At 39.4% G+C, this 27,816-nt stretch overlaps 1 protein-coding gene across 1 annotated transcript; it reads left to right on the top strand.

Moving 5' to 3' along the window:
- The first annotated feature begins 1,746 nt into the window (after nt 1-1,746).
- On the top strand, nt 1,747-21,901 carry LOC114663230 (uncharacterized). Its single transcript, XM_051934898.1, has 5 exons — nt 1,747-1,785; nt 3,988-4,287; nt 9,694-9,981; nt 20,226-20,245; nt 21,731-21,901. The coding sequence occupies exons 1-5, from the start codon at nt 1,767-1,769 to the stop codon at nt 21,899-21,901; spliced, it is 798 nt and encodes a 265-aa protein (XP_051790858.1). The 5' UTR covers nt 1,747-1,766.
- The last annotated feature ends 5,915 nt before the right edge of the window (nt 21,902-27,816 follow it).

Genomic DNA, 27,816 nt, shown 5'->3' with positions numbered 1-27,816 from the left:
TGAGGGGGTTGGCAGTAGGAGGGCGTGGTCAGGAAGGGAATGCGGGAGCTGGTTGTACTTTAGCTGGGCTTCCCTTCTGCCGATCTGTAGAAGAGGGAGAAGAGACATTAGTGCACTTCATCAACGCCCGACTCTGCGTCTTACCCTCAGTTAAGCCCTTAGACTGCCTTCCCAAGTGCATGTGCGTGACAAGTCTATCTACTTTATCTAATACTTGAAGCCAATTCTGTGACAAAGAACATCTACAGGGAGAAAAATTACTCCAGTTTAGGTGGAAGCCTGCATGGGAGATCAGCACAATCTTACAGTATTAGCCAAATAATTAGATTTGCCATTGCGTGATTCTCAGAGACTCCATTAGAGAATTGTGAATCAGGTCGGCTATTAAAAAGGGAAAACTAGACAGGATTGACTCTTGGTGAATTTGTTATCCCATGCGAACCTGCATGTCTACAGGGCATATTTGATAGCTGTGTTAGGAAAGGTGAGAATTTGAAAGGGGTCAAATTATCTGTCTTCAATCCATCTGTCTGGTGGTCAGCACAAAGAACAAAAGGCCCAAAGACAAAACACTGTGGTAAGCAGCCCGGACACAGACAGGCAAACAACGTAGGTAAAAAACCCAACACACGTTTATTGTACATACTATTTACAAAGTGACAGCACACAACCCACTTTCACCCCAAAGTCCAGGCCTCTCAACCAATGCCTTCCTCTCTGGACCACCTCCACTCCTCTCCTCCCGAGCTCCATCTTTCTTCCTCCCGACTCCAGCCATCGAATGGAGGGAGGCAGCCCCTTTTATAATCACCAGGACGTGCTCCAGGTGCCTTTCAATGAACGCCGGCCGGCACTTCCGCCACACCAGGGAGCACCCGGAAGCACTCTTCCCCCCCAGCACTTCCAGGTGTGATGGAAGTGCTGAGGGCCAGGGCTCCTCAGGCATCGGGGCAACCTCTGGCGGTGACCACGGGCCCCTATAGGGTTGAGCTTCTAAGCTCTGTTCCCATGGTCTCTGCAGCCACCAGGGTGGTCGCCCTCTCGTGGTCTGGAGGAGGCGTGATCCCTCCTCTGGTCCTTCTGGGCATCCCGGCTGGGTACCACCCCCAGCTGCTTGCCACAACACTAAATAGACTGATTCACCAGGTACACATATTAAGCACTGCTTCTGCAGAAGAAGGTGATCTGGGTTTGTGCTAAAGACTCTCACTTGGCTCCTTCGGTTGTCCATAAGAAAGACCCTAAGGCAGACCCAGAATACGTTAGGGAGATGTTCATTGGCTTCATTGAGACCACCTGGGAATTCCCTGCTAGGATCTGGAGATATTTTTTGGGACAGGCTGGTCTGTTCTGTTATTAGGACAAGAGAATGGAAAGAGAATAAATAGAAAAAGGTGTCAGCAAGGCATATGTAATGAAGTCCTGCTTAAAACAGAGGCATGTGGGTAGTCATGTGCTTATAAGGCACCAATTACATGCCTTCAAGGACTTCATTTTGCACTTGTTTGTTAAGTTGTGACATTCTGTGAGTAACTCTTCCTGTGCTGATGAGAGGCAGTGTTCATCTCACACTACCTGAAGTCATTCTGAGCAGCAGTTACTTTCACACCTCACTGCCTGAGGAGCGAGACAACATGCGATGGCCATTGTGCTTTGTGCTGATAGGTGGGTGTCATTTACTTTGTTTAGGTTTGTGCTATTAAACGTGTCTCTTATACAGCTAATATCTTATAATAAGAACACTGATTTGTTTTGCAGTTGGACAGATGAAGCTAGTGACTTCGGGTAAGCACTTCTCTTATTCTTAGCATTACCTTTAATGCAGAATTAAGCACAGGACTTCCAAGATTTTAAAATTAACTTATCATAATAAGAGTACACAAGTCTCTGAATTGAATGATACAGCAGAACAGAAACAATTTATATTTATATGATCCTACATCATGTTGTGCACTTACATAATTTATTGAGAAGAACAGGAAGGTTTTGTCTTGCCCACAACTGATTGTCCAATACAAGAAACTCTAACCAAAAATTAACTGCAACATTTGAAAAATGGAAAAGATTGAAATTCAAAAGTCTTATTATTAAAGAAGACTCCCAGTAATCAGTGTCTATTTTTGTGAAAGTATCAAGGAAAGGGCGAGTCAGCGAAACATTTTATTTATAGGCTTTAGCAGAAAGTAAAGAAAAGGTTAGTGAGTGACAATAATAGTGTGCGTATAAAAGGCATCGCCTCATTTCAGTGGTGTAGAAGATGACAATGTAATAAAAAAACTTTTAATGCTCCCTTTTTATCAAATTGGCAAGAATCTTGAAGAATTTTAAAACTCAGAATTCTTCATTGCTGTAATACAGAACTTATCAAAAAGAAATGAAAGAAGAAATGAAGCCAGGATACGTTCGGTTAGCATTAGATGTCCTGTTTTTATCTTGCATTTAAACATTCTAAACCTCTTGTTATATTCATTATTTTCCATTAGACAACTGAATCGCACCTTACATAAGGTTGTTATAAAATACAACATTTCCTTTGGTTAATCTTATTGTTGTGGCTTACTTTTTTTAACCGCAGTGCTAAGATTTTAAGTAATATGTATTTGCTTTTAGTAACTTAAGCAGAACAATTTCCATTAATAACCTGATTAGAACATTAGAACAATTTTGACGAGAACAGGCCATTCAACCCAACAAGCTCATCTCTCCTATTCACCTTCATGAGTCCAAACTAGCGAAATAATCAATTAATTCATTTTCTGAAGGCAGTGGCAGTTGAGTTCATCTCAGTAGTAAAAACAGACAGGACCCAGCACCAGACGGTGTGTCAGTCCATCACAAATGGCTCTCATTCACATGCTCAAAATGGGCCTGATCACTCGGAGAAGGGAATTACACTACTGGGCATAGCTTTGAGACGTGGGAGGACACAGAAGACAAGCATATACAGAAAAGAGGAGAACATGAAAACTCCACACGGTGAAATGACCACAACAGGACATTTGAAAAGCTGGTAGGCTTAACCACTGAGCCCACGTCTCATCTACGTACATATAATTACAAAAATACGCAAATACGAAAGCAGAGGTGAGTCTCTGGTTAAGCTAACTAATTTAATATAACGCTCTCTGAAAATATGAGTGGGAAAACTGTGCTGGAGGTAAATTAGGTGGGTTTGGGTCTATTTCACATTTTTTCAGGGTTGTTTTGCTACTTCATCCAACCATCCATCCACTCGTTTTCTGAATTCCCTAACAAGCAGATACTACAGCAGGGGAAACTCATCAACCTTTAACAGGCTACACTCCTTTGTACAATGCGTCAAGAAATTCAGGCAATTAATTCAGATGTGTGGGGAAAAAAAATAGAGCAGAAATAACAAAGGAGAGCATGAAAAATCCATACAGGCAGTGAACAGGCGACTTATGGAGCTGTGAGGCGGCAGAGCAAATTGTCGTATTAAAGCACAATTAAAACACCATTTAAAATGTGTTACTACAAAAGAGGACACAGCCACAAAAGGAAAAAATAAAGATAAATTATAACACAGCATTTCAACTGTTAGCCTTCCTCAGGACTCATAACATGAATTCTGCCTCATATCACAATAATGACTTTAAAGATCTTTAAAGCAATTAAGGGAAATATGGACAAATATTTAATAAAACTTCAATTGCTGGAAAATGAAAAAATGAAAAGTAAGCCTTTTGAATAATTATTACTATATGATTATTATATTTCAAATATTAATTATTGGAAGACAAATAGAATAGTTTATATAAACAACATATTTAATAAAGTTATAAATTTTAAAACAGATTAGATATAATATATGCCTAACCCTAAGATCTTACACAAAAGGGTTTCCTAGCATTAAGGCAGTAAAAGAAAGCTGAAGTTTCTGATGTTATGAGATTTGGTAGTTTGTTTGTTTGTTTGTTCGTTTTTTAAATCAGACCTCTTTGTGATGTGCTAACACATTATTTTTAGATATCTTGCATCAATTAGATATTTTAAGTGCTAAGGACGTTGCAGAAGAAGGAGAATCAGTGATCCTTAAATGTCGAGTTCAAGAAATGGGAAAACACAACGACATCTCGGTGAATTTATATAAAAATGGGGAGAAAGTGCAAATCAAGCCGAGTGCTGAAGAGATGGGCCTTGTCACCTTCAAGCTGGAGAACATCAGACAAGAGCAGACGGGGAACTACATCTGCCTTTATGAAGAGAAGACAACAGAAAATATGACACACATCAAGGAAAAGAACTTCTTGAGCTTGACAGTCAAACGTGAGTAAGCATTTCTTTTAAAATAAATAGAAAGCCCCCAGCGTGAAGCATGGCCACCAACTCTCTGTTTCATGGGTTTTGAAATTTTCACTGTCTTGTAAAGGATCGGGAATGCAAGTGAACATTTCAAAGCATACAATTCTCAAACAGTCTTAATAGGAACATTTTATTATAAGAAACCATCTTTAACTCAGGGTGACATTCTTCCTTAAGAAACAAGAGTTATACATTTTTTACAACATACAGTAAATGCTGCCAACACTATTCTGCTAGCTAGCATAAAAAGTGAAAATAAATTGTCTTTGCAAAGTATAACATAAAATGACAAGACATAGCATGAAGTAACAAGACTAATGTAACATTACATGACACAAATCTGTTTAATCCAACTGGGAGGAAAATATAACTTTAAAAATTAAATCAGACAAAAAACTGTTGTATGTAAAAGGGTATGAAAGGTACATCTACATAAGACCTGGGAACAATGTGCATGAAAAGACACTCAACGAACGGGAGAGCAGCCAATGAATCACAACAAGAGCTGACTAAGCACAGCAAAGCGTTGTGTCTGAATGGAGAATGCTGTTTTAAATTTATTTTTTCTTAAGGTTTCAAAAGTCCTTTCTGCTTTTCTTTTCAGAGTTTTCAAACCTTAGAACAATGGTGGTCCTGTTTTCCAACCCATTTGCTTAATTAGGCACAGTTCTTTGCCAGTGACAAATCTTGTTTAATATCATAGCTTGTTAGCGTTTCAACTGTGGAATGTCAGGTCATTCTTAAATTGTAAGCTTTTTTTTTTCTTTCTAATGATACCATTGGGGCGGCACGGTGGCGCAGTGGGTAGCGCTGCTGCCTCGCAGTTGGGAGACCTGGGGACCCGGGTTCGCTTCCCGGGTCCTCCCTGCGTGGAGTTTGCATGTTCTCCCCGTGTCTGCGTGGGTTTCCTCCGGGCGCTCCGGTTTCCTCCCACAGTCCAAAGACATGCAGGTTAGGTGGATTGGCGATTCTAAATTGGCCCTAGTGTGTGCTTGGTGTGTGGGTGTGTTTGTGTGCGTCCTGCGGTGGGTTGGCACCCTGCCCAGGATTGGTTCCCTGCCTTGTGCCCTGTGTTGGCTGGGATTGGCTCCAGCAGACCCCCGTGACCCTGTGTTTGGATTCAGCGGGTTGGAAAATGGATGGATGGATGGATGATACCATTCAGATGATTTGAAGCCTAAAATGGATGCATAATTCTCAGTTCTTCACTTTTTTCACTTCAGTTTATTTCTGAGTACTTTATTCAACCAAACAGTGCACGATGAATACACACACACGTATAAACTGAAACAAGCAAGATGGAGAACCGCTGACGCCTTTGCCATTTCTGTCTTATTACTAACAATTAGCCATTAAAAAAAGTGAATGCAGTTGTTTAAGACTAAAATAAGCAATTAAGGATTCAAAATTCAAAATGTCACATGAACAAGAAGAAGAAATGACTTCTCATGACGCAATTGGGTTGGGAAAAAAACCCGCAGCCGCAGCGGCCTTCTTTGACTGACATTACTCATTGTTAATTAAAGGGTCTGAGTCTTAAATAGCAAATCAAATAAATAAAGTTAATTAGCAGTAATAACTGGTCACTAATTATGAAAATGGTTAGAATGAAAACTTTCATCCGCTGCAGCCCTCCAGGACCGGAGTTGGGCACCTACTCCTTAGACTAACAGGCAGTTTTGTCGATCTTCTCCTTTCCATCATTGACTGTTTTGTCAGTTGATTACTTTCCATGAAAGTTAAGCATTGGTTGAATTGTGTACAGTATGGAATGAAAATCTTTACATTGAACCTGTGTATTTAAATACAAAGGCATGCAGTGGATGCAGAACTTCTCATTTTCGTCTTGAGCTCAGTCTGATTTCCATGGTGAGAGTGTGGACAATGAGTATATAATGATGGAGACTCATACACCTAATGTAACCTTCGACACTTACATTTATAATTATAAACAATTATAATACATCTCTCTATTATAATAAAAAAATACCGGGACGACACGTGACTTTTTAACCTGGGATGAGACGTGACTTTTTAACCTGGGACGAGACGTGACTTTTTAACCTGGGACGAGACGTGACTTTTTATCCTGGGACGAGACGTGACTTTTTAACCTGGGACGAGACGTGACTTTTTATCCTGGGACGAGACGTGACTTTTTATCCTGGGACGAGACGTGACTTTTTAACCTGGGACGAGACATGACTTTTTATCCTGGGACGAGATGTGACTTTTTATCCTGGGACGAGACGTGACTTTTTATCCTGGGACGAGACGTGACTTTTTATCCTGGGATAAGACGTGACTTTTTATCCTGGGACGAGATGTGAATTTTTCAGAGAGATACTTTCACGTCCTGTGAGACGAGACTTTGTGCTAAGAGATTTAACCACGCTGGGGCCAGAAATAAAAGACAAAGAGTAGATGACAAAGTAGAACGTCATAAAGTATTCAAAAAACATGCAGAGCAGGTTAGAGATAATGAAAGTACTAAAATTCGAAAGTCTCGAAAAATTGATAGTGGAGATCGCATTAGCACAAACAAACGGAAATTATTACTCGGTGAAATTAATGGAACAGAGAAAAGAGATTGAATATATTGTTCGGATTTAAACTTTAAGCTGGAGACTTGTAGATCATCTAATTTGTGTTGCCATCACGGAAAAGTACTGCTGCTTCCCAATGAAGAAGCGTAAAAATTAAAAGATTTGTTGTTTGGTGAAAGTGAAACCCATATACGTGAGCGGCAGAGACGTGAAGCGGCTGGCACGTAGCGCAGGCCGGGGAGGTTGGCGAGCGAAGCAACCAGGGAGCAAAGCTTCCTAGTAATTATAAAAATAATTATAAACATTTATAATGAAAAGTCATATCGAGGGTGTTTAGTGTTTAATTTCGAAATGTGGCCCACAGCACATTTAACTGTGAGATTTTATTGCAGAAGCTGGGCAAAACACGGTTCTTTTATTGGTAATAATTTATCCTAGAATTGTTTGATCTCATGCATAGATGAGTTTGCTACATTGCACATTTTCCTGCTTAATCCCCTTCAACTTAATTTGAAATAAAAGTGTGCATCCCCTGCTTGTTCCACTCTGAATCCTCAACTCTCAGTCCCTTTCTTCTCATCTTCCATAACCTCCTTGTCCCACAGACTTGTCTTTAAAGGCTTCAAGGACGTACAAATTAGATTTTTTTTATCTTCTCTTAAATCTACTGTACCTTAGTGGGATTTTCTTTCCACCACAAGAAATTCAACAGCCGCCTGTTGTTTAAATCTCCTTTTACTGTACAACACCATTTTGAGAGCTAAATAAACAGGAATGAAAAATCAAAAAAAAAAAGAAAAGAAAAACAGATCTCCTTAGTACCTTTTTGGTTTCTCCTATTCAATAATGAGATCAGAAAGGATTAAAATGGAGACATTGTCTTTTGTTTCCTACTTCTCAGATGTTTCTCCTGAGACAAAATTGCCCGGTGTTCTCATAAGTGTCTCCTCTCGAGTTTCAGCAAAGGTCTCAGTAAAGTCACATGATGGGCTCAGATTTTCCAAGTTGTGTCCTGACACATATTTTTTTTTACAGTTTGAAAGTATCTGCATTGTGTGCTCAGTAATATCTGGTGAAATGCATGGACAGTTGTTTGTGGTAATTAAACACTTTACTACGATTACAAAACTGTAGTCCTTGCCTCTAAATAATACTATCAGTTGCTCTAATCTAAAGTATATTGCTGTACTCCAATTAGATCAAACTCATTCTGGAAGAAAAGGCAGGCATTGTGGTGTAGTGCTTAAAACTTTGGAACTCTTTCAGGGCTGATGTCAACTTTTGTCAAAAGGAGGAGATGACAATGGTAATCAACTGTAGACTGTGACAAAACCAACCATTATGTTTTTACTTGGAGTCTCGTTGCTAGAAGGAAAATTAGTTTTGTTGGTTTTGACTGAGATTTCCTGCACTCCCATGAGTAGCAAGGCACAAACAATGGCAAAAATGGCCCTGACATCTGGCAAGAGATCAAAGCAGATGCGTAAAGCAGAATATTCTGGGGATGATGTTTTGCCTATACTAGACTATGACTTGTTGGACTCTGATTTTGATAAAAGTGATCAAAGACAAGTGATGTTCCAGCTTCAGCTGATTGGTCTGCAACTATCTGTTGTGCTGAACAGGTTCAAGTAGCTGACATGCCTATGGCACTGTTCGCATGGGTGGACTGCCACTTAACAATGATAAGAGGTAGAAACCAGATTGCAATAAACTGAGACAGTGACCACTGCTGCTGCCCCAGCCACGCGAAGACAGCCTGGCAGCAAGCCTACCGCACATTCTTAGAACACTGGCAGCCTCGGCATACAACAATATACGAGTTTTGTTGAGTTCTGCGGGAACCCATTGCTTTTCAGAAAACTATATGTTTTGGAAAAAATATTCAGCCCTCAAAGAGTTAAACCCTGAGGTTGTGGGTTCAAATCCCACCACTGTGTGACCATGAGAAAGTCACTTCATCTGCCTGTGCTCCAATTGGAAAAGAAATGCGACTGATCATATCCCAGATGTTGTATCTCACTTTGGATAAAGGAATCGGTCCAATAATTAGACAAATAAGTCTTGAAAGAGATTAAAAGAAGACTAGAAAGAAACCTCTGAAAATATAACATGCTTTTCTGCCCAAATTGTCATTTTTTGCCTCCTTTTACCTCAGTTGTGTCTCATGTATCCTTTCTTTCATGAGCCATCAAAGATCGACCTTTGAGCAGAACATTTGACTTACGGGTGGACAACAGACAGCAGCCACCTGCTTCACATCAATTCATTGTCAGACAGGATTGCTTAACGGCGCTTGGTGGAGTAGCCACAATAAATATCATAAAGTCACCCACATTTTAATGGCCATTCAAGCTAAGGCAAATGTTCAAATAATTGAGATAAACTTTTGTTTGTGGCTGTTTGTCTTATTTTTAATTGGATTTCAGTTTTACTCTTGAAGAAGATGACTTTTTCCCTCCACTCAGAAAAGATAATCCTTTGATATGTGTTTGCTTTTAATAGTTGTGACTGAATGGCTAAGACAAGAAAGCGAAGTAGCAGGTTACGCTGCCTCTTCACAGCACTTTTAATTTTCAGCTTTCTGTGAAGTGCTAAATTTGTCTTTCTGGTACACTTTTAATATATAGAACCTCAATGTTAAAAAAAGTCCTTTTGTGGTGTGAACACAATTAAAAAACTTATACTCTTGTACAGTAATAAACATATTTAAGGGCAATGGTTAAAGAAAAAAAAAATAGTTTCTGCACGTAATCTTTAATGTACGAATAGCTTCACTTAGATCTGGAAGCCATTGGTAATAAAATGTAATTATCTGTTGCAGCGTCTGTGCTCACTTTACAAGCTGAGAAAAAGAAGTCTGTCCAAGGGGGTCTGGACGTGATCTTTAAATGTTTTTTCCCAAAAGGGAAAAAAGCACAAAATCCACCAAATGCTTTTCATCTTTATGAAAATGGAATAAAGATCATGTCAAAGTCTGTGGGGAACAAACTGGGAGCGGAGTTTACGGTAAAGAACGTCAATGAGACCAGCGATGCAACTTACATCTGTAAGTACAGAGAACAGGGAGGCTTTACTATCCAGAGTCAACAGTATGGCCTTCAAGACAGAGGTAAGATTTCACTTTTCTCAGTTCTTTAGCCCAGAGTTTCATGTCTTTAGTGTATCGAATCTTTTTGAATTTCTAGAACACTGGCATTGTGTAGTTATTTTATTTTTACTTAAGAAGACAATGGCAATTAAGGTAAAGAGAAGCTTAATGAAGGAGCTGCATGGTGTGACATTTGCATGTTCTTCAGTAACACGTGGGTTTCCTCCAAAACCCATATGTCATAATCAAAGTGGAGCACATGATATTATTTATTTCGACTTTCAGAAAGCACTTGAGAAGGTGCCACACAAGAGGGTGGGCATCAAACTAAAAGAAGTGATAGTTCAGGGTGATGTTTGTAGATGGGGGCAGAATTGGCTCAGACGCAGGAAGCAGAGGGTGATGGTGTGAGGAACCTCATCAGAATTGGCCGATGTTAAGAGTGGTGACCAGCAGGGGTCAGTGCTACGGCCGGTGCTATTTTTAATATTTATAAATGATTTAGATAGGAATATAAGGAACAAGCTGGTTAAGTTTTGCAGATGATACCAAGCTGAGTGGAATGGCAGATAATATTTATTTTGTGGTAGATGAAATTTAATGTAAGTAAATGTAAAGTATTACATGTAAAAAGTAAAAATATTAGGTTTGAATGCACAATGGGAGGTCTGAAAATCGAAAAGTCCACCTTATGTGACGAATTTAGGAGTCACAGTGGACTTGATGGTGTCAACTTCCAGATGGTGTTCAGAAGCCATTAAGAAGGCTAACAGAATGTCAGGTTATATAGCGCCTTGATGTGTGGAGTACAAGTCACAGGAGGTTCTGCTCAACCTTTATAACACACTGGTGAGGCCTCATCTGGAGTCCTGGGTGCAGTTTTGGTCTCCAGGCTACAACACAGGACTTAACAGCACTAGAAAAAGTCCAGAGAAGAGACTACAGTGGATGAGTTATGAGGAAAGGTTAAGAGAGCTGAACCTATACAGTTTAAGCAAAAGAAGATTATGAGAATCATTCAGAATTAATGCATGAAAATGCTTCTAATCGGGAACTAAACTCTTTTTCTTCTTTTGTGGAATGGCACAAGTTTTCCGGGACCTGCAATGCAAATTTATTTTGCACATTTTTGGTGAAGCAAAGCACTGCTTTTCACTGCAAACTCAGTTTTGTGCGAATCATTTTGCTTATAGATAGATAGATAGATAGATAGATAGATAGATAGATAGATAGATAGATAGATAGATAGATACTTTATTAATCCCAAGGGGAAATTCACATACTCCAGTAGCAGCATACTGATACAAAAAAAACAATATTAAATTAAAGATTGATAACAATACAGGAAAAAAAAAGACAATAACTTAATATAATGTTAACGTTTAACCCATCGGGTGGAATTGAAGAGTCGCGTAGTGTGGAGGAGAAACGATCTCCTCAGTCTGTCAGTGGAGCAGGACGGTGACAGCGGTCTGTCGCTGAAGCTGCTCTTCTGTCTGGAGATGATCCTGTTCAGTGGATGCAGTGGATTCTCCATGATTGACAGGAGCCTTTTGAGCGCCCGTTGCTCTGCCACGGATGTCAGACTGTCCAGCTCCATGTATACAATAGAGCCTGCCTTCCTCACCAGTTTCTCAAGGTGTGAGGTGTCCCTCTTCTTTATGCTGCCTCCCCAGCACACCACCGCGTAGAAGAGGGTGCTCGCCACAACCGTCTGATAGAACATCTGCAGCATCTTATTGCAGATGTTGAAGGACACCAGCCTTCTAAGGAAGTATAACCGGCTCTGTCCTTTCTTACACAGAGCATCAGTATTGGCAGTCCAGTCTAATTTATCATCCAGCTGCACTCCCAGGTACTAGCAATAGTGACTAGCATAATCGATTTTATAATTAATATTAGAATTAGTATTATTAGAAGTGTTAGCCTCCAAAATGATGTCATAGAGAGTGTTAGTAACAGAGCCTGGAGCTTGAGCACAAGGACTTTGCATGTTTTCCTTATGTCTACATGGGGTTTTCCTCCTTGTGCTCCAGTTTTCCTCTTGTATTACAAACATTTCTCTTTTGGGTAATTGGCAGCTCTAAATGGTTCTGGTTTAAGCGCTGCTGTTGTTCTACAATGGATCAGCACTCCATGCTGAGTTGATTCCAGCCTCTCCTCTAATGCCATTAGAATATGCCTCACCCAACTGTTTATGATGCAGTTAACTACTTTTTAATGCAAACTGATGAATAATAATAATTTATTAAAATTCCTGGTTTTCCTTATTTGCAATGTTAGAGTCCCTGGTCGACAATGCTTATATTAGAAACAAAACCTGGATGGGACCTGAGTCCATTGCAGTGCACACTCACACACTCAACAATTAGCTTAACTGTGAACACCCTTGAGGTGTTGGGTGGGAAGTGGAGTATGTGAAGAAAATCAGTAAGGGAATGAGATGAACGTGCAGACTGCATACAGACAATGATTGGACTAGAATTCAAACTCAGAAGGAGAAAGCCATCCATTATAATAATGATGAAAACACTAGGCTAGACGGGCATCACAATTCTGTCGTGGTAGCACTGTTGCCTCGCAGTACGGAGACCAGGGGTTAGTGTCCCAGGTCTTCCCTGCATGGAGCTTGCATGTACTCCCTGTGTCTGAGTGGCTTTCCATCCCGCTGTTCAAAGACATGCAAATTCAGTGAACTGGTGTCATTCAACTGACCCCAATCTGTGTGTGTTTGCCCTGTGATGCACTAGTGGCCTGTCCATTGTTTATTCCTGCCTCGCGCTTTATGCTAGCTCCAGCCACCACCTTGACCCTGGTCTGGACTAAGCAGGTTATAATGTGACACAACATGCCATGACACTTTGTCAGATTTGGAAGCTTGGCCATCTAAGCAGCTCTAACTCTTTGATGATGAATTTCTTATTGATGCCAAAAAGCAGCAACCAAATCCAATTCACGGATTCATCAAACACTGAACCTCCTGGATGTTGCTGCCTCATCACTATACAACGAAACAGCAACAGTCCCATCATCAAATTTTTTTCTATAACTGTTAAGCAGCAATGACAAGACCGTGTACAAGTATGAGTTGACAGCTATGACAAAATAGCAAGAACAGCTTGGCTATAGATCATCACCAAGAGAAGAGAACTCATTCAGTAGTGATGGAGACATCAGCATAAAATGAATAACACTGGAATCTGTCGGCCACTTTGTATGTGTTTACTTACAGATATAGACAGACTTGGATTGGCACCATACTAGTGAAGCCATACTGGGAACTTTTTACTTTGTGGACCACATGAAATATGGAGGTATCACTGTGTCATATCCATATTACTAACCGAGAATGCTAAACCGGATGATGGACGCAGGCACATCCAGCAATGGGCCGTAGCTACAAAAAGACGTACTGCGCAGGCACAAAAAGAGTCCGCGAGAGTCGGCTGAGGAGCCGAGAAAGGCGGACGAAAGAGGGCGAGAGAGGCGGATGAGGGACCGCGAGAGGCGGACAAGACCACAGAAAAAAGGAGTGAGCACAGGAAAAATGTAGAAATGAGGAAATGCAGGCAAAGCACGAAACACATTGCACACGAAACTAGACCCAAAAAAAAAAAAAAGACGCTCGCGCACAACAGCAAGGCACCCCCCCCCCCCCCCCCCCCCCTACAGGCACCGGACGGGACACACACCAAGAGGGGGATTCAACAAGCCCATGGAACACAAAAAAAAGAACACAAAACCACCCCACAGACCCTACAAGCAAGGGACGGGACACACACAAACAGGGGGATTCAACAAGACACAGGAACACAAAAAGAAAGAAGACGCTCACGCGACAACAATCCTCAACCCCCCCCCCACACACACACACATCCATAAGAAGTGACACCCAAAGCCACATATTCTAAAGTGAACATCAACACCTTCACACTAGACAGCATAGGTATCAGCATTGGTGTATCTCCTTACAATAAAGCACTATTAACCGTTCAACTGCAGAAAAGGAAACATATTAACAGTGACTGCGATCCTCCTTATTACTTATCCATATTTCGCATGCTGAGAAAGAAACAAGTCATGAATACACGGTCACGGGTACAAAACGAAAAGGAAAGGATAACAGGAACAAACACACGAACACGAAAGAAACAGCAAAATAGACGGCTATGCAGCATAGGTGGATCTCATTACAATAAGGCACTATTAACCGTTCAACCGCAGAAAAGGCTCCATATTAACAGTGAGTGCAATACTCCTTATTACTTATCCATATTTCTAAAAGAAAAAATGACTCGACTCCAAAAACGCAAAGCTCAACTAAAGCTTCTAACTAACGATGTACTTAAAAGTAAAAACTTTATGAACTGCATTAGATCCTACAATACTTCATTTAATATGCACAAATCTACATCCTAGATCCACATGACGCAAACTATCAATCAAAGTGCTGCATCGCAACAGGCACGGATTCAAAACGAAACACCTCCCGTCTCAGACATACGTTGATGGCAGCGAAGGCTACAACGGGCTTCTCACACAGCACAGGCAAATCGATTACAGCTCCAAAACAACACGTCCCAAATACTACACATGCAACAACGCGCCTCTCAAACGGCACAAGCAAAACATGAATGTCATTTGCAATCATTGTCATTCAGTTCACTTCCCTGAAGAAACAACTGGCAATACAAGTTATACATTTACACGTTGTTGTCAAAAGGGTCAAATTAGACTGCCTTCTTTACATTCATATACTGAATATCTACAGAAGCTTATAACTGACGATGTACCTGAAAGTGAAATCTTTATCAACTGCATTAGATCCTACAAATCGGAATCCACTATGAACATTAACAGTGGCACTGCACGTGACATCCGTCTTGAAAAAATGTTTATTGATGAATGTTCAATGGCATGAACAAACGTTTATGAATAATAATATTCGATTTGGAGGAAAGGTACTTTTATGAGGAGGAGATTTTAGACAGTGATTAGCTATTCTTCCAGATACCATGCACTCAGGTATTGTTCAGTGCACCTTAAAATACGCAGACAATTGGCATTGCTTTCAAAAGATACAGTTAGTAAAAAAGATACGATGTCCAGAACCAGATCATAACAATTGCTTATTACAACTGAGAGATGGTACACTCACCAATACAGATGGACTTCAGCCACATATTATTACAATTCCTCAAGCCTTTATCTGTGACGACTTAGTTACAGAGAGATTTGGAACAGCAATCTCATTAGACCAAATGCCCCTTTTAACACAACGCACTATATTATGTCCAAAAAATATTAATGTGGAAAACATAAATACCCAAGTCATTCCATTACTTCCTGGAAAGACACAACTCTTTCTAAGCTCTGACAGACTTGACTCTGATCACAACAATAACCATCTTAAATGACCTTACAAGTTCTGCGCTGGAATTACCTTTTACACTTTAACGGCGTGTACAAAGAAATTTTCAAATAAACCTTTACACTGTGCCACACACTTTATTGTTTGCTTTCTATTTGCATCATCTACACCGTCACACTATTCTATATCTCATTCATACATCACGCTCTTTGTCATTCCCAACACCAGGGGTTGGCGAGCGAAGCGAGCAGGGGGCGGAGCCCCCTAGTAGTCAATAGTAGAGATCCATGAGAAATGCTGCCATGATGAAAGCCAGATTAGTTAACCATTTAATAGAAAAGAAAGGTACTGGAGTTTTTCCTCAGGTGTTTGTTTTCACATTTCAGGCACAACAAAACAAGTGGAACCCGGGGGAAGAGGTACATCAGGTGAGCAGATTGTATTTTCTATTAAATAAAATGTAATAAAGTTATATATTTTAATACATTGCTGTTTAGTGTATAGTGTGTGCAAACGACAATACATATTACTAATTCTAATAAAAAAGCTTGTGCCGCAGTACTAGGCTCTAAACACACCAACGAAAAAGTTGGTCTCATCTTTGAGGTCCACCTTCCTTCTTCTGATAGCTGAAAGAATTGCAACATCAAAACCCAAACCAGTAGATTTAGAAACTTTTTTCACATCCAGTTGGTTTATGTCACGAATGGCTAAAAGCATCCTGGTGGTCTGAGTTCTATCCTTCAACTGCAGGGTGGTCGGATCCCTTCGTTATGTTACTCGTTTTTACACATTTCACACATATCTCTTTGTTCTTGTCTTTTCTACGCTCTTTCTTATTTCTTGTGTAGTGCACACATCATACAATTTCAGCCACCCTTCATATGAATTATAAACTCTTTTAACAAATGTTAATAATAGTTTCAAAAGTCCTGAGCTTCACAACCTTTGGTCTTTTGGACAGATAGTCTTCTATCCAGGACACTAAATGCTCATGATCCTGAGCTTGTCCCTTAACCGGCATGGCTGGATGGTAATGACTGAAAGCACTGGGGAAATCATAAAAAAGAATCCTCATTGTGCTGCCCACTTTGTCCAGTCTTGTGGAGCAGAGAGATAACTACATCTCCCACTCCAACCTTTGTCTGATAGGCACACGGCAGTGGATCCATATGGTCTTAATAAGAGAACTCCGATAGCCCAGGACCAGTTTCTCAGTGGTCTTCATGATGTGGGATGTAAGTGCCACTGGTCTGTAGCCATTAGCTGAAGAGGCTCCTGTATCTTCAGAACTGCAACAATACAGAATTTTTTAAACAGCAGTGGCACTTTCTGGATCCTTAGTGATAGAATAAAAAGGCGTTGAGTCATGGGATAAAAGACCAATCACCCTGCTTCGGGCTTTTTGCTGATGACATTGTGTTGTGTAGCACCAGTAAAGAGGAAGTTGGAAGAATCAAGATGGGCTTTGGAAGATAGAGGACTGAAGATAAATAGGAAGATGACAGAATATCTGAGGGTTAACGATGATTAGTATTCAAAAGGTAGCCTGCATGGACAGCTTTTGAAAAGAGTGGAGAAGTTTAAACAATTTTAGAATCAATGGTAGCCCAAGATGGAAACTTAGATGCAGAGATAACAACCAGACTGCAGTGTGGAGGAAATAACTGGCGAAGGTTAAAGGTAAGGTATTTAAAACAGTAGTAGGAGCAGCAATGATGGATGGAGTTGAGACTTGGACAGTAAAGGGAGCACAGGAGTAGAAATTAGATTTGTCAGAAATGAGAATGTGGAGTTACACTAAAGGACAGAATAAGAAATGAGACAATCAGAGTTACTAACAAAATGTGGGCGAGATATCTAAGGAAGTACAGGAAAGTAGACTGAAGTGCTATGGACATCTGATGAGAAGAGGCAATGAATATGTGGGCAAAGGAGTGATGAGAATGGAGGTATAGGAGATGTGAAAGTGAGGAAGGCCAAAGGTGAGCTGGATGGATAAAGTAAAAGAAGATCTGAAGGAAAAGGGCCTGACTGGGGAGGAAGTGTAAGACCGAGCTGTATGGAGAAGGCTGATCAGGCACATCAGCCCAACATAGAAGTGGAAAAAGATGAAAAGGAAGAAGAAGAAAAAGTGACAAACTAAACAGGTAGCAGAGAATGCCACAAGCTGTCCAGCACAGACTGTAAGAACTTGAGGACTGACTCCAACCGGTCCTGCAGCTTTTCCTGTGTGTAGTCTCCTCTCCTCAGTTGGTCAACACATATTTATGGTCAGTGGCTGACTCATTACAGTCCATACCAGTTGAAGTAGTTGAAGCAGTAGAGGTGGTTTGGAGGGAATGGTTATTGGAAGAAGGTGGTGGAGAAAGGAGGGAAAGTCTATTTAAAATATTGATTCAGGGCATTAGTTCTGTCCATATTCCCCCTGGATTGCTTGAGTCCAGTAATTACACCATCCCAAACATCCATTGTGTTATTCTGAATGTGTTTGTTTTCTGTTTTAGATCTATAAGCTTCCTTTCCTTCACTCTATGCCCTCCAGACCCAGATCTGAATGCTGTCATCTTCACATTCAGAAAACGTTTCAGCTCCAGGGTTTGAAAAGATACACACTGTTTTTGAGGGTAAAATAATGCCAACACAGTAAATAATATAGTTTATGATGCAGTGACCGGGTCTGTCAATGTCATCCCCATGTGACCAGTCTGTTCTTTGGTAGCAGTCATTTAGAGACATTTCAGCCTCAAGGTTCCACTTCTTCACTATCCTGGTGGTAACAGGCTGCCAGTTAATAGCAGGGAGTAGGATGGATCAGACTGTGGTCAGATCTGCCCTGAGGTGACACAGGTTTACATTTAAAGGCATCTTCAACATTTGAATAGAGCAGGACCAGCTGGTTGTTTCCTCAATAATAATAATAATAATAATAATAACAAATGGATAATTAGCAATGTATTTTCTATATTTCCCATTGATTTGCATGAGTGGATAGATCCTTTTGGGATTGACAGGAAACTTACATTTGAGTTGTGTAATGACTCCTAACAAGCAAAGGAATGGAGGTGCGTGTGTCTGTGTGTGTTTGTGTGTCAAGGAGGTAACATTTGCATAGTGGCAGTTGACGTACTTTTCTGGAACAAGATGATAAAAGTGAAAGAAAAAAGAGAAACCTAATAACAGGTTTTTTTGTGCGTGTCTGATATAAATAGGAAAAGTCAACTCTGTCAGAAGAAACGAGACAGTGGAAATACAAACGGCTGTACATTTTAAAGCAGCCCCAGCTCTATAAATACTTATTGCACCTTTTACACGATCCTCCCTTCTTAAACAGTTTTTTGAATTTAGTTTCAATGCTTGAATCAAAGACACAAAGTGCTGCTGAAGTGAGCATGATAAGCACAAGGAATGCCATTAACTTCTAGTTTTTATTAATGTTTTTTTATCTGTCTTTATTTCAGTTCTCGGCAATTGGTTTGCTCTGCTAACATCAGCACCAGGTAACATTGTCCACATCACTAACCTCATGCTAGGCATTGAAGTAACAGCACTCAGGAGTTGTTATCTTCTGTCTGAGTTAAAGGTCGGCTATTTAAGGTATTTGGTTTAACAGAAGCCACTCATCAGCTGGGACTCTTTGACTTCAGATAAGCCTGGCAAAACGCTTCAGGCCCTGGAGGTGCAGCCAAATATGCAAAATAAGAAGTCATTTATTAAACATTGTTGTAGTTCCAGGCTGACTAATGTTCTCGAATATCATCAGGTGATTGAGAAATTCAGAAACTGGAAAAGTAATTGAGATGGCTGGGCATAAGCCATTGCTGTTATTATTATTTTATATGGGCAATGTAGCGTGCAATACACATATCTAAATCATCCAGGGATGGATGTTCCAAATTTATCTACTTCAGTTTTACTTTGTTTCCAGTTAACTATCTCATCTCACATTTTCTTGTTTTCTGAAACCGCTTTTCCTGTAAAAGGTCATAGTGGTATCAGGCCAAGCAGGTCGGTCCAGCCTTCTCTGTGCCCAGCTACAGATTCCAGCCAAGCCAAGAGATTGAATCCTTCCAACATGTCCTGACTCTGCCTCAGGGTCTCTGCCCAGTGGTTCGTTGCCTGTAGCCACTCTAATGGGAGCTGTCTGAGGGGCATCTTTAAGACCTGCCTAAACCACTTCAACTGGGTCCTCTCAATTGAGAGGAGCAGCAGTTCTACACTGAGGCTTTCCTGTCTCCTGAATTGCTGAACTTCTCATCTGGAGTATCGGCCAAGTCACCTTGCAAAGACACTTCTTGTACTCGCAGTCGCATTTTTTTCAGTCATTACCCACAGCTCATGACCATAGGCGAGGCCAGCAATGTAAATTGACCAGTAAACTGAGAATTTTGTCTTTAGATTCAGCTCCTGCTTCACCACCACAAACAATTACAGCGCCGTGGAACAGTCAATTAGAATATACAGTATACTGTACATTTTTAAAGAATAAACAAAAGGCAGATGAATGGTGTTTATATGTTTATACGTTTTTATATTTTAAATGAAATATAATTTGAGCAGTTTGTAAATGCCAACTTATGTCTTCATCTGTTTGAGGTCTCTATATTGTGATATCCTTTGGTGCTTTCCTGCTGCTGTTGCTCATTGCACAATTAATAAAAGTCATCATCAAATGTTCTCGAAGTAAAAAAGGTGAGTTGGTTTTATTATCTAAAAAGTGATAAATGCAATCAACAGTTACAGAGTGACAGAAAGACCACAAACTATGTGGGTCCTCAAATGGCATGTTGTGTGACATGCTCTTCAAATCGGAGTCTTGTTTTAGCAATTGTTGGCACGACTTGTTAAGATACTCCATTGTTCTTACTAATCGTTACCTATTTTGTTCTTACAGCTTCAGATCAAAAAACGGAGGTAAGTGTTCTCCATTTTGTATTGCCAACTTTAAACCTTTGCAAAGTGCTGCACACAAACTGATTAACCGGAATTTTTGCAAAGACAATATGGTTTTTATACTGTGGCTTTAGCAGAGAGATAAGAAAAGTGATTTTTGCATTGTGATTCTGTTCTTCAGGATTGCCAGAGAGTTTGTCTGCTTACCTTATGAAAATAATGAACCAGTATCTATTTATTCCTCTTATTAGAACATTAAAAAAATTTTGATGAGAACTTGCCGCTCAGCCCAGCCATTCCTATCCACTTAATTCTTCCAAAACAACAACAAGTCAAGTTTTGAAGGCCCCAAACTCCTACTCTATACCACTCTACTTGGTCACTTATTCCAGATGTTAATGGTTCTCTGTATGAAGAAAATGTTCTTAATGTTTGCGTGAAATTCACCCTTAACAAGTTTCCAACCATGTCATTTTAAAGTAACAGCCTCGATCCACCAGACTAATTCCTTTCATAATTTTGAACACTTCAATCATGTCACCTCTTAATTTTCATTTTCTTCCTTTTCCTTTTGCTTAATAAAAATTAACATTTGTAAATTGTCAATTAGATACCATAAAATATTCAACAATATGTCTGCCAGGATAAAAGGCAAAACAAAAAAAAAAAAATAAATAAAAACAAAGCAACCGAAATCCAAACGAGAGGCAAGAATCACAGTCAAGAGTCAAACAGCAGGCAAAAATTAACGACAAAGAGAATTACTATAAAGGTTTTTGAAGAATTGATCCACAGATCAAACAAAGGTTAGTACAACTGCTGAACTTTTTTCCCATTTGCTGATGAACTTGAGGTCACGACCCCAGAGACCACACCCCTTAGAAACACAGGATATAAACCTAACAACGCTTATGCAAAATGGCTTTCACTATAGAAAAAAGCTATTAGACCCCCCAAATTCCACCCTGATCTTGACAGAATGAGAGTCAACATGGATAAGCATGAAGTTGGACCCAGTGGGCTTCCTACAATACCCTTCTTTTCAATGGGCCCCTGGAGGTGGGGAGGTCTTATGAGAGTGTGGTGCTTGAGGGATGAAATTCCAGTTAAAGTTTTCAATGTTTCCAAGAGAGAGAGTTAATTAATGATTCCAGATTTAGATTTTTCTGGATTTTTAAACCATCTACTGAATTAAATTTATTTAAACAATGTCCTAAAATGGCAAATAAACCATGCTTTTCCAAAATGGTCAGTTTTTTGTATTCTCCCACCTTTTCCTTTCCTTCAGACTGTTTATTCCTTATGTTCTTGATTGACTGCCTGGATGATTTAGAAACTTCCCTTCTTGGTATATAGTACTTTTGTTATTGGTCTTACAATTGAACAATGACTACATGATGGTGTGGAATGTATGATAAATTAACAGGAAATAAATTAAGCCATATTTGTGTAGCGTCACTCCTCCTTTCTTAACTGATGTAACTTTCACCTTCATAACTCTTCTAGGGAAATTCATCTGAGGGAGCTAATAATATGATTTTGTACTCCATCCTGGAACACAAGAAAACCAGCACAAAGATGCCAACGGATGTCGACAAGGTGGTTTATGCCAAACTTGGCCCCCAAATCAAAACACAGAACTCTCCAGTCGACCCAGAAAATGCTGAGTCAGCATGATACTACTGTACAGTGTGAATATAATATGTCTGTCATTGGAGAAATCACAATCTGTTTAAAATGGCCAGACACGACTGAACATTGTTCCAATAAACAGGCAAATGTGCCAAAATATCAATGTGCCTCCTAAAGTTGAATGTAACAAATTATTAAGTTAATAAATACTTGTGTTTTAATGTTTTCTTTGTCTCTGGGCTCAGTCTTCAAGGTAAGGTGAGGAGTGCAGACATTTGGTAGGAGCTCAAAGTAAAGCTGCTACTCCTCAGCATCAAAAGGAACCGGTTGGAGCTGGTCCAGGCATCTGATTAGGATGTCTTTATCGGGAGGTGTTTTAAGGATGTCCATCTGGGAAGAGGCCTGCATACAGACCCTATACATGCTGGAAAGATTAGATCTCTTGGCTGGCCTGGGAAAACATCTGAATCCCCCTGGAGGGGTTAATAATAATAATAATAATTCATTACATTTATATAGCACTTTTCACAGTACTCAAAGCGCTTGGAGGAGATGGTGGGAAAAAGGGACTCAGACCTGGATAAGCAGCAGAAAATGGATGGATGGTTGGACCAAACAGTGAAACAAATAATTAACATGCAATGTAATTTAGATATTGTCCATCAGTTACTGGTATCTCATCACCATCATCACACTTGGAATTCCAGCTCATGTAAGATCCTGGCCTCCACAGCAAGATTTCTCTAACTTTTTTTTGTAAAAAATTCTAAAATTCTGTCTTTGCTTTGTCATTCTGGGGTACTGAGAGAAAAAAAAAATGAATTTAAATGTTTTTACCACAACTTACCAAAATATGTAAAAAGTGAAGAGCTTGGAATAGTTTCTGAACCCACTGTACGGTAGTGTATTGCCTAAATAATGCAACCGAATGAATAATACTAAATTTTACCTATTCAAGACAGCATTTTTAAATTTTCTTTTTAAAGATATACCACTTATGGCTTTAAATTTTGGTTAGAAAGTCATAAACTGGATACTGCTCACACTAAATATCACATCGATACTGAGCCTCAGACCACCAGCTATGTTGCCGTCTGGGTGAAATCTGTCAGAAATGCCCACTTGTATTAACTTTAAAGTACCCAGCTGTAGTGTGTGTGTGTGTGTGTGTGTGTGTGTGTCTGTGCCACCTAGCAGATTAGCCCTCTGTAATGGGATCAGCAATACTAAAAATGGCTGGATGTTGAGCTTTGAATTGAATTTTGTTGAACAGCTTGTTTTAAATTTTGTAGAGTGGATTGGTGCAACATGCTAAACGCAGGGTAAAGACCCTTTTTGCACATTAAATGAGCTATTGCTGCATGTCAGCAGATAAGTTGGTGTGTCTAAATAAAAAATACGTTTAGAGTTCACTCCTGCAGGCTTCTTGTTTGTTGTGTTCTTGTAAAGATCAACTGCAGAGAACTTTTAGAGTTGAGGTTAGCTACTGAGCTCAGGCGTACACCACTAGTTCAATCCACAAGGCTCACAATAGCAAAAGCAAAGCCACAGCACTCATCTCTAACAAACACATTTGCAGTAATGATATCAATAATCCTTCCTCCTTATAGCAAGGAAGGTCACTAGATGGCAGAGCAACTTAAGACAACAGAAAGAAAACACCACCAGGAAATCAAGCCTGTGATCAGGGCCTTTTTGGGTGGAGGTGTTTTAAATTTGTGGCACACAGGTGGCACAGTGGTTTAGTGGTCAGCAGCTACAGGGACACAGATATAAATCTGAGCTAGTGATGGTTTGAATGCAGAGTGCATGTTGTCCCCAAGATTATGTGGGAATGACGCTGGGTAGTTGCTGTTTCCTTAGGTTGATTGTTGACCCTGCTCAGTGTGTCTTGGTCTGTGCCTTGCACTGAACCAGAATCCTGTCTGCTGTGGTCGAAATTTAAAATCTTATTAAAGAAAGCAATGTCCCCTAGCAGGACAAATCAGTTATCAGGCAGGAGAAAAGACGCTCATTGTATCTTTTAATTACTCCTCGGCAAAATGCCTTGGAGGGAGCATTCTTCAAAAGCAATCTGTTACAGAATGGTCAGAGAAACAAAGAATTAGAGGTTTATTTTATAAACTGTTGAATTTTCATACAGTGTCAATCAATGCATACATTTTACTCTGGTTGGTTCATTGGTTTACTCCCAAATGATTTATATAAAATAAAGGTCTATTATATTATATTCTGGTTCTTCTTATACCTTTGAGTTGTGCCACCACCCTTGAAATTTCTGTGCATATAACAACTGTCCATTCTCGTTTATAGGATTTCTTAGTCATCCTTCAATGGATTTTGTATATTACATCAACCTTTATTCTGGTACATTATTAACTTGACCATTTCGGTATTTTTCTTACACTTCAGTGCACATTTTGTTGTTCACTTGACGTCGTCTGGATTCCTGGTGTGCCTGAACAAGTTTAGATAGATAGATAGATACTTTATTAATCCCAAGGGGAAATTCATTTACTCCAGCAGCAGCACACTAATACAAAAACAATATTAAAGAGTAATAAAAATGCAGGAATAACAGACAATAACTTTGAATAATGTTAACGTTTACCCCCCCCGTTTCTGATGGTAAATGTTTCTGACATTTATTAAGCCTTTATGCTATTTCTTTAAGATGAATGCTATGTTACCTTAAAATTATTCCTCCACACTGCCCAACTCAGACCTGAATCAGTAAAAATTTTTTTCTTGCAAAGCCTTTACAGATCCAAACCACTACAAATTCTCCCTGAACTAACTTTCATTATATTTTAGTAACTTCAGTATGTAGAAAAAATACAAAACAATGGATGGCATCAATACAGAAATGAAATTTCGCACAATGGCAACAAAATTACTTATCTTAAATAACGATCACAACAATCCACCTTAATAAGATGATAAGTGTCTATGTGCTCGTTTGGTTGCTATTTCTCCATCATTCCAAGAGATGGCACATCACAAACATTTTTAGTAATAAAATGCATTGCGTTTTTTTCATTCCAACAGATGGCACATCACAAATATTAACACACTGTTTTTGTGACTCCCATGCCAAATTTAACAGAGACATATGAATTGCACTGTTCACTGAAAATGTTAATGTTGACATCTGCAATTTCAATCCATCTTGGATGGGTAGCACAGCTAGTAATCTACTATATAAAAAAACATTAAGGTCTGAGTGTCCAGTCCCACAGACCAATCTTATTGGTCAGTTTGGCTTAGATGTGACTGATCAGTGTGCCAATGGTGAAACGATGAAAGAGGAGGAGTAAAAGCATAGGAGACACGCTGAGGAAGAGTCACCTTCAAACTAGACAGGAGGCGAGAATGAGCAGGCTTTATGGGAATGCGCTTGAGAAGGGGAGCGCCTGTGAAGAGACGTTCAGACACACACAAATACAGAGGAAACCTGTTGAAGGCACATATAGGGGCAAGAGATAGAATAATTACACAAATTTGCTATTACCAGGTACCATGGTTAGTCAGATATTAAAATAAAACTATTTATGTATTCCTAATTAAAGTATGCTTGAAGCTGAAATACAAATAATATCACACAGTAGTTAAAGTATAAGAAAATGAAGTAATATTTGTTGAGAATTAAAGCAGTGTCATATAATTACTAAAAACAGAACAAAGCTCTTGAAAACAATGCATAAAATCACTGATGTGACTTCTGATCATTACGTTCTCATGAAGGTAAAAAAAAAAAACACACACACATAGCCAGTAAAAACAAAGCTTATTATATAGACGAATATCTAAAAAAGGAGTAGACGAAGAGCGTGTGAAGCCATCACATGCTCAACTATGCCAGTAAGAGCACCAGATTTAATCACGTCATTGCATCATCGATCAAACCTCTTCTTACTGCAGGACCTCGGGAGTTGAGACTGCGATTTCTGTGTCTCCCCCCCACTCTGAACATGCTATGGACAGTCAGTTTACTTTTAATGGGTAATCTGTATTTACTTTATAGATGAAAGAAAATGTGCCATTTACTACAATCTGTTTAATTCCAAATTCTTGGTATTTCTTTTACAGCTGGATTAGTTTGTCTGGTTATGCCAGGTAAGCTCTTAATTGTGATTGCTTTACGTGTAAATGAACTGATAGATAAACTCATATTAGCAAGTAAAAGCCAAAAAAAAAAAATAATGCGTAAAAACTGAGTTTTGTTCAATGCTTTTTTAAAGCAAATTTTAAAATTAAATGGTTTGTAAAGACATTGTACAGATGACTGTTATTCAAAATAATACATTTTTTTTATTTAATAATTAATAAATATTGCTGGCACTCCTGACTAGAAAAGGGTATAGATTATGGGAGGTCAATATTTAGTACCTACTGTAATATTAGAATTAATAATAATGATACAAACTTTTATCTTATGAAATGATGTAGCAGTTTGGCTGTAATTTGTGAAATTCCATACATTATGTACCAGTTGTACAGTAGCACAGTGGAAATGGTTGACGCATAGCAATGGTCAGACCCTTGGCTTGAGCCTGTGTTAATGTATCTTAAGGGTTCTCGATTTACATGGACCTCCTGTTGAGTTTCCCATCAGAATCCAAAGACACGCTGCCCTCTAAATTGTGTGCACGAATGAACATGAACTTCAGTGGACTGGCTCTGGTCACACCCTGTCCTTGATTCTGTTGCTGCCGGGGCAAACCGTCTGAAAAAGACAGAAATTATATTGGCCATCCATTCATCTTCTTAGGGTAATGAGGGATCAGTGTAACTCCAAGCAACATCATGTACAGGGGCAGATCTACTATGAAACTAATGAAGCTTAAGCTTTGGGGACCCTAATCCCGGATGGGCCCCTCGATCAACTTTAATTTTCATCCCTCCCATAACTCGAAAACTATAAGGCATAGAAAATTTGCATTCACACCAGTGACTTTGACAGTACAGCAATTTTAATCTGAATCTGAGGTGTAGCTGATAAATTTTTAAAAATGTGTAGTGATATCTCATGGAACAACCGTATTGAAAAGGTTATTTAGGAATTGTTTGCTGGTTATGAAGGAACCCCATAAATGTTGTTGTTGCTATTATTATATTTGGAATCTTTGTATTTCTAAAAAATAATAACGGCACAAAATATTTGAACAAATTATTACCAACTTTGCAGTTTGTCTTTTTTTAAAGATTATTATCATTTATGTTTCATTTCTGGATCTGATGTTACTTGCAGCACAACTTTACACAGCAAAACTACTGGCTGATGCAGAAACGGTCAACGAAGGAGCAAAAGTGACATTCAAATGCCTCGCATCCTCAGAAAATGTGGTTGAAATACCGGGAGGCTCTTTTTATTTATTTCAAGACAAGAAGATAGTCCAGAGTCAGCCGAAGGTTGGAAACCTGAGAGTCAGAGTCTTCAAACTCGAACACATCGTTGTGGAGCAGGCAGGGAGGTACTCTTGTGCATATGGGCTGGAGAGTCAGGAAAGACTGGGAGACGTTACGAATGAGAATTCAGTAAACTTGACCATCAAAGGTAAGAGGCGTTCATGTAATTTTTATGCTGTAAATTAATTAATCAAAGCTCTACAAAAAAAAAAAAAAATTGCAGCTCACTTTTAATAATGGCAAGCAATGTCAATTCATGTCAGTGATCACTGTAGATAGGAAGTTGGCTTGTTTACCCATCGTAGATGCAGCACACTATTGGCTGTCACATAAAGGGGCCACCACGACTGTGCTAGAAGGTTTACACATAGTCAATAAGTTACACATGTCCAGCGATTTTCAGTCATTTGAATTGACATGGTCTGGTGATGAGATCAGCAACTGTGGTCAGAAAGTCTGACAAGCCCCATGACTAAAAGTTATGCAATGTCACATTAGCTTTGGTTAGATAGATAGATAGATAGATAGATAGATAGATAGATAGATAGATA

This window comes from Erpetoichthys calabaricus, chromosome 12, assembly GCF_900747795.2.
Source record: "Erpetoichthys calabaricus chromosome 12, fErpCal1.3, whole genome shotgun sequence".
NCBI lineage: Eukaryota > Metazoa > Chordata > Cladistia > Polypteriformes > Polypteridae > Erpetoichthys > Erpetoichthys calabaricus.
This window is presented reverse-complemented; position numbering and strand designations above follow the sequence as displayed.

Excerpts from the sequence above, each read along its gene's own strand:
- LOC114663230 (XM_051934898.1), top strand. Across the intron at positions 9,982-20,225 it reads GTATGGCCTTCAAGACAGAG|CTTCAGATCAAAAAACGGAG; the intron begins GTAAGATTTCAC and ends TTGTTCTTACAG. Across the intron at positions 20,246-21,730 it reads CTTCAGATCAAAAAACGGAG|GGAAATTCATCTGAGGGAGC; the intron begins GTAAGTGTTCTC and ends TAACTCTTCTAG.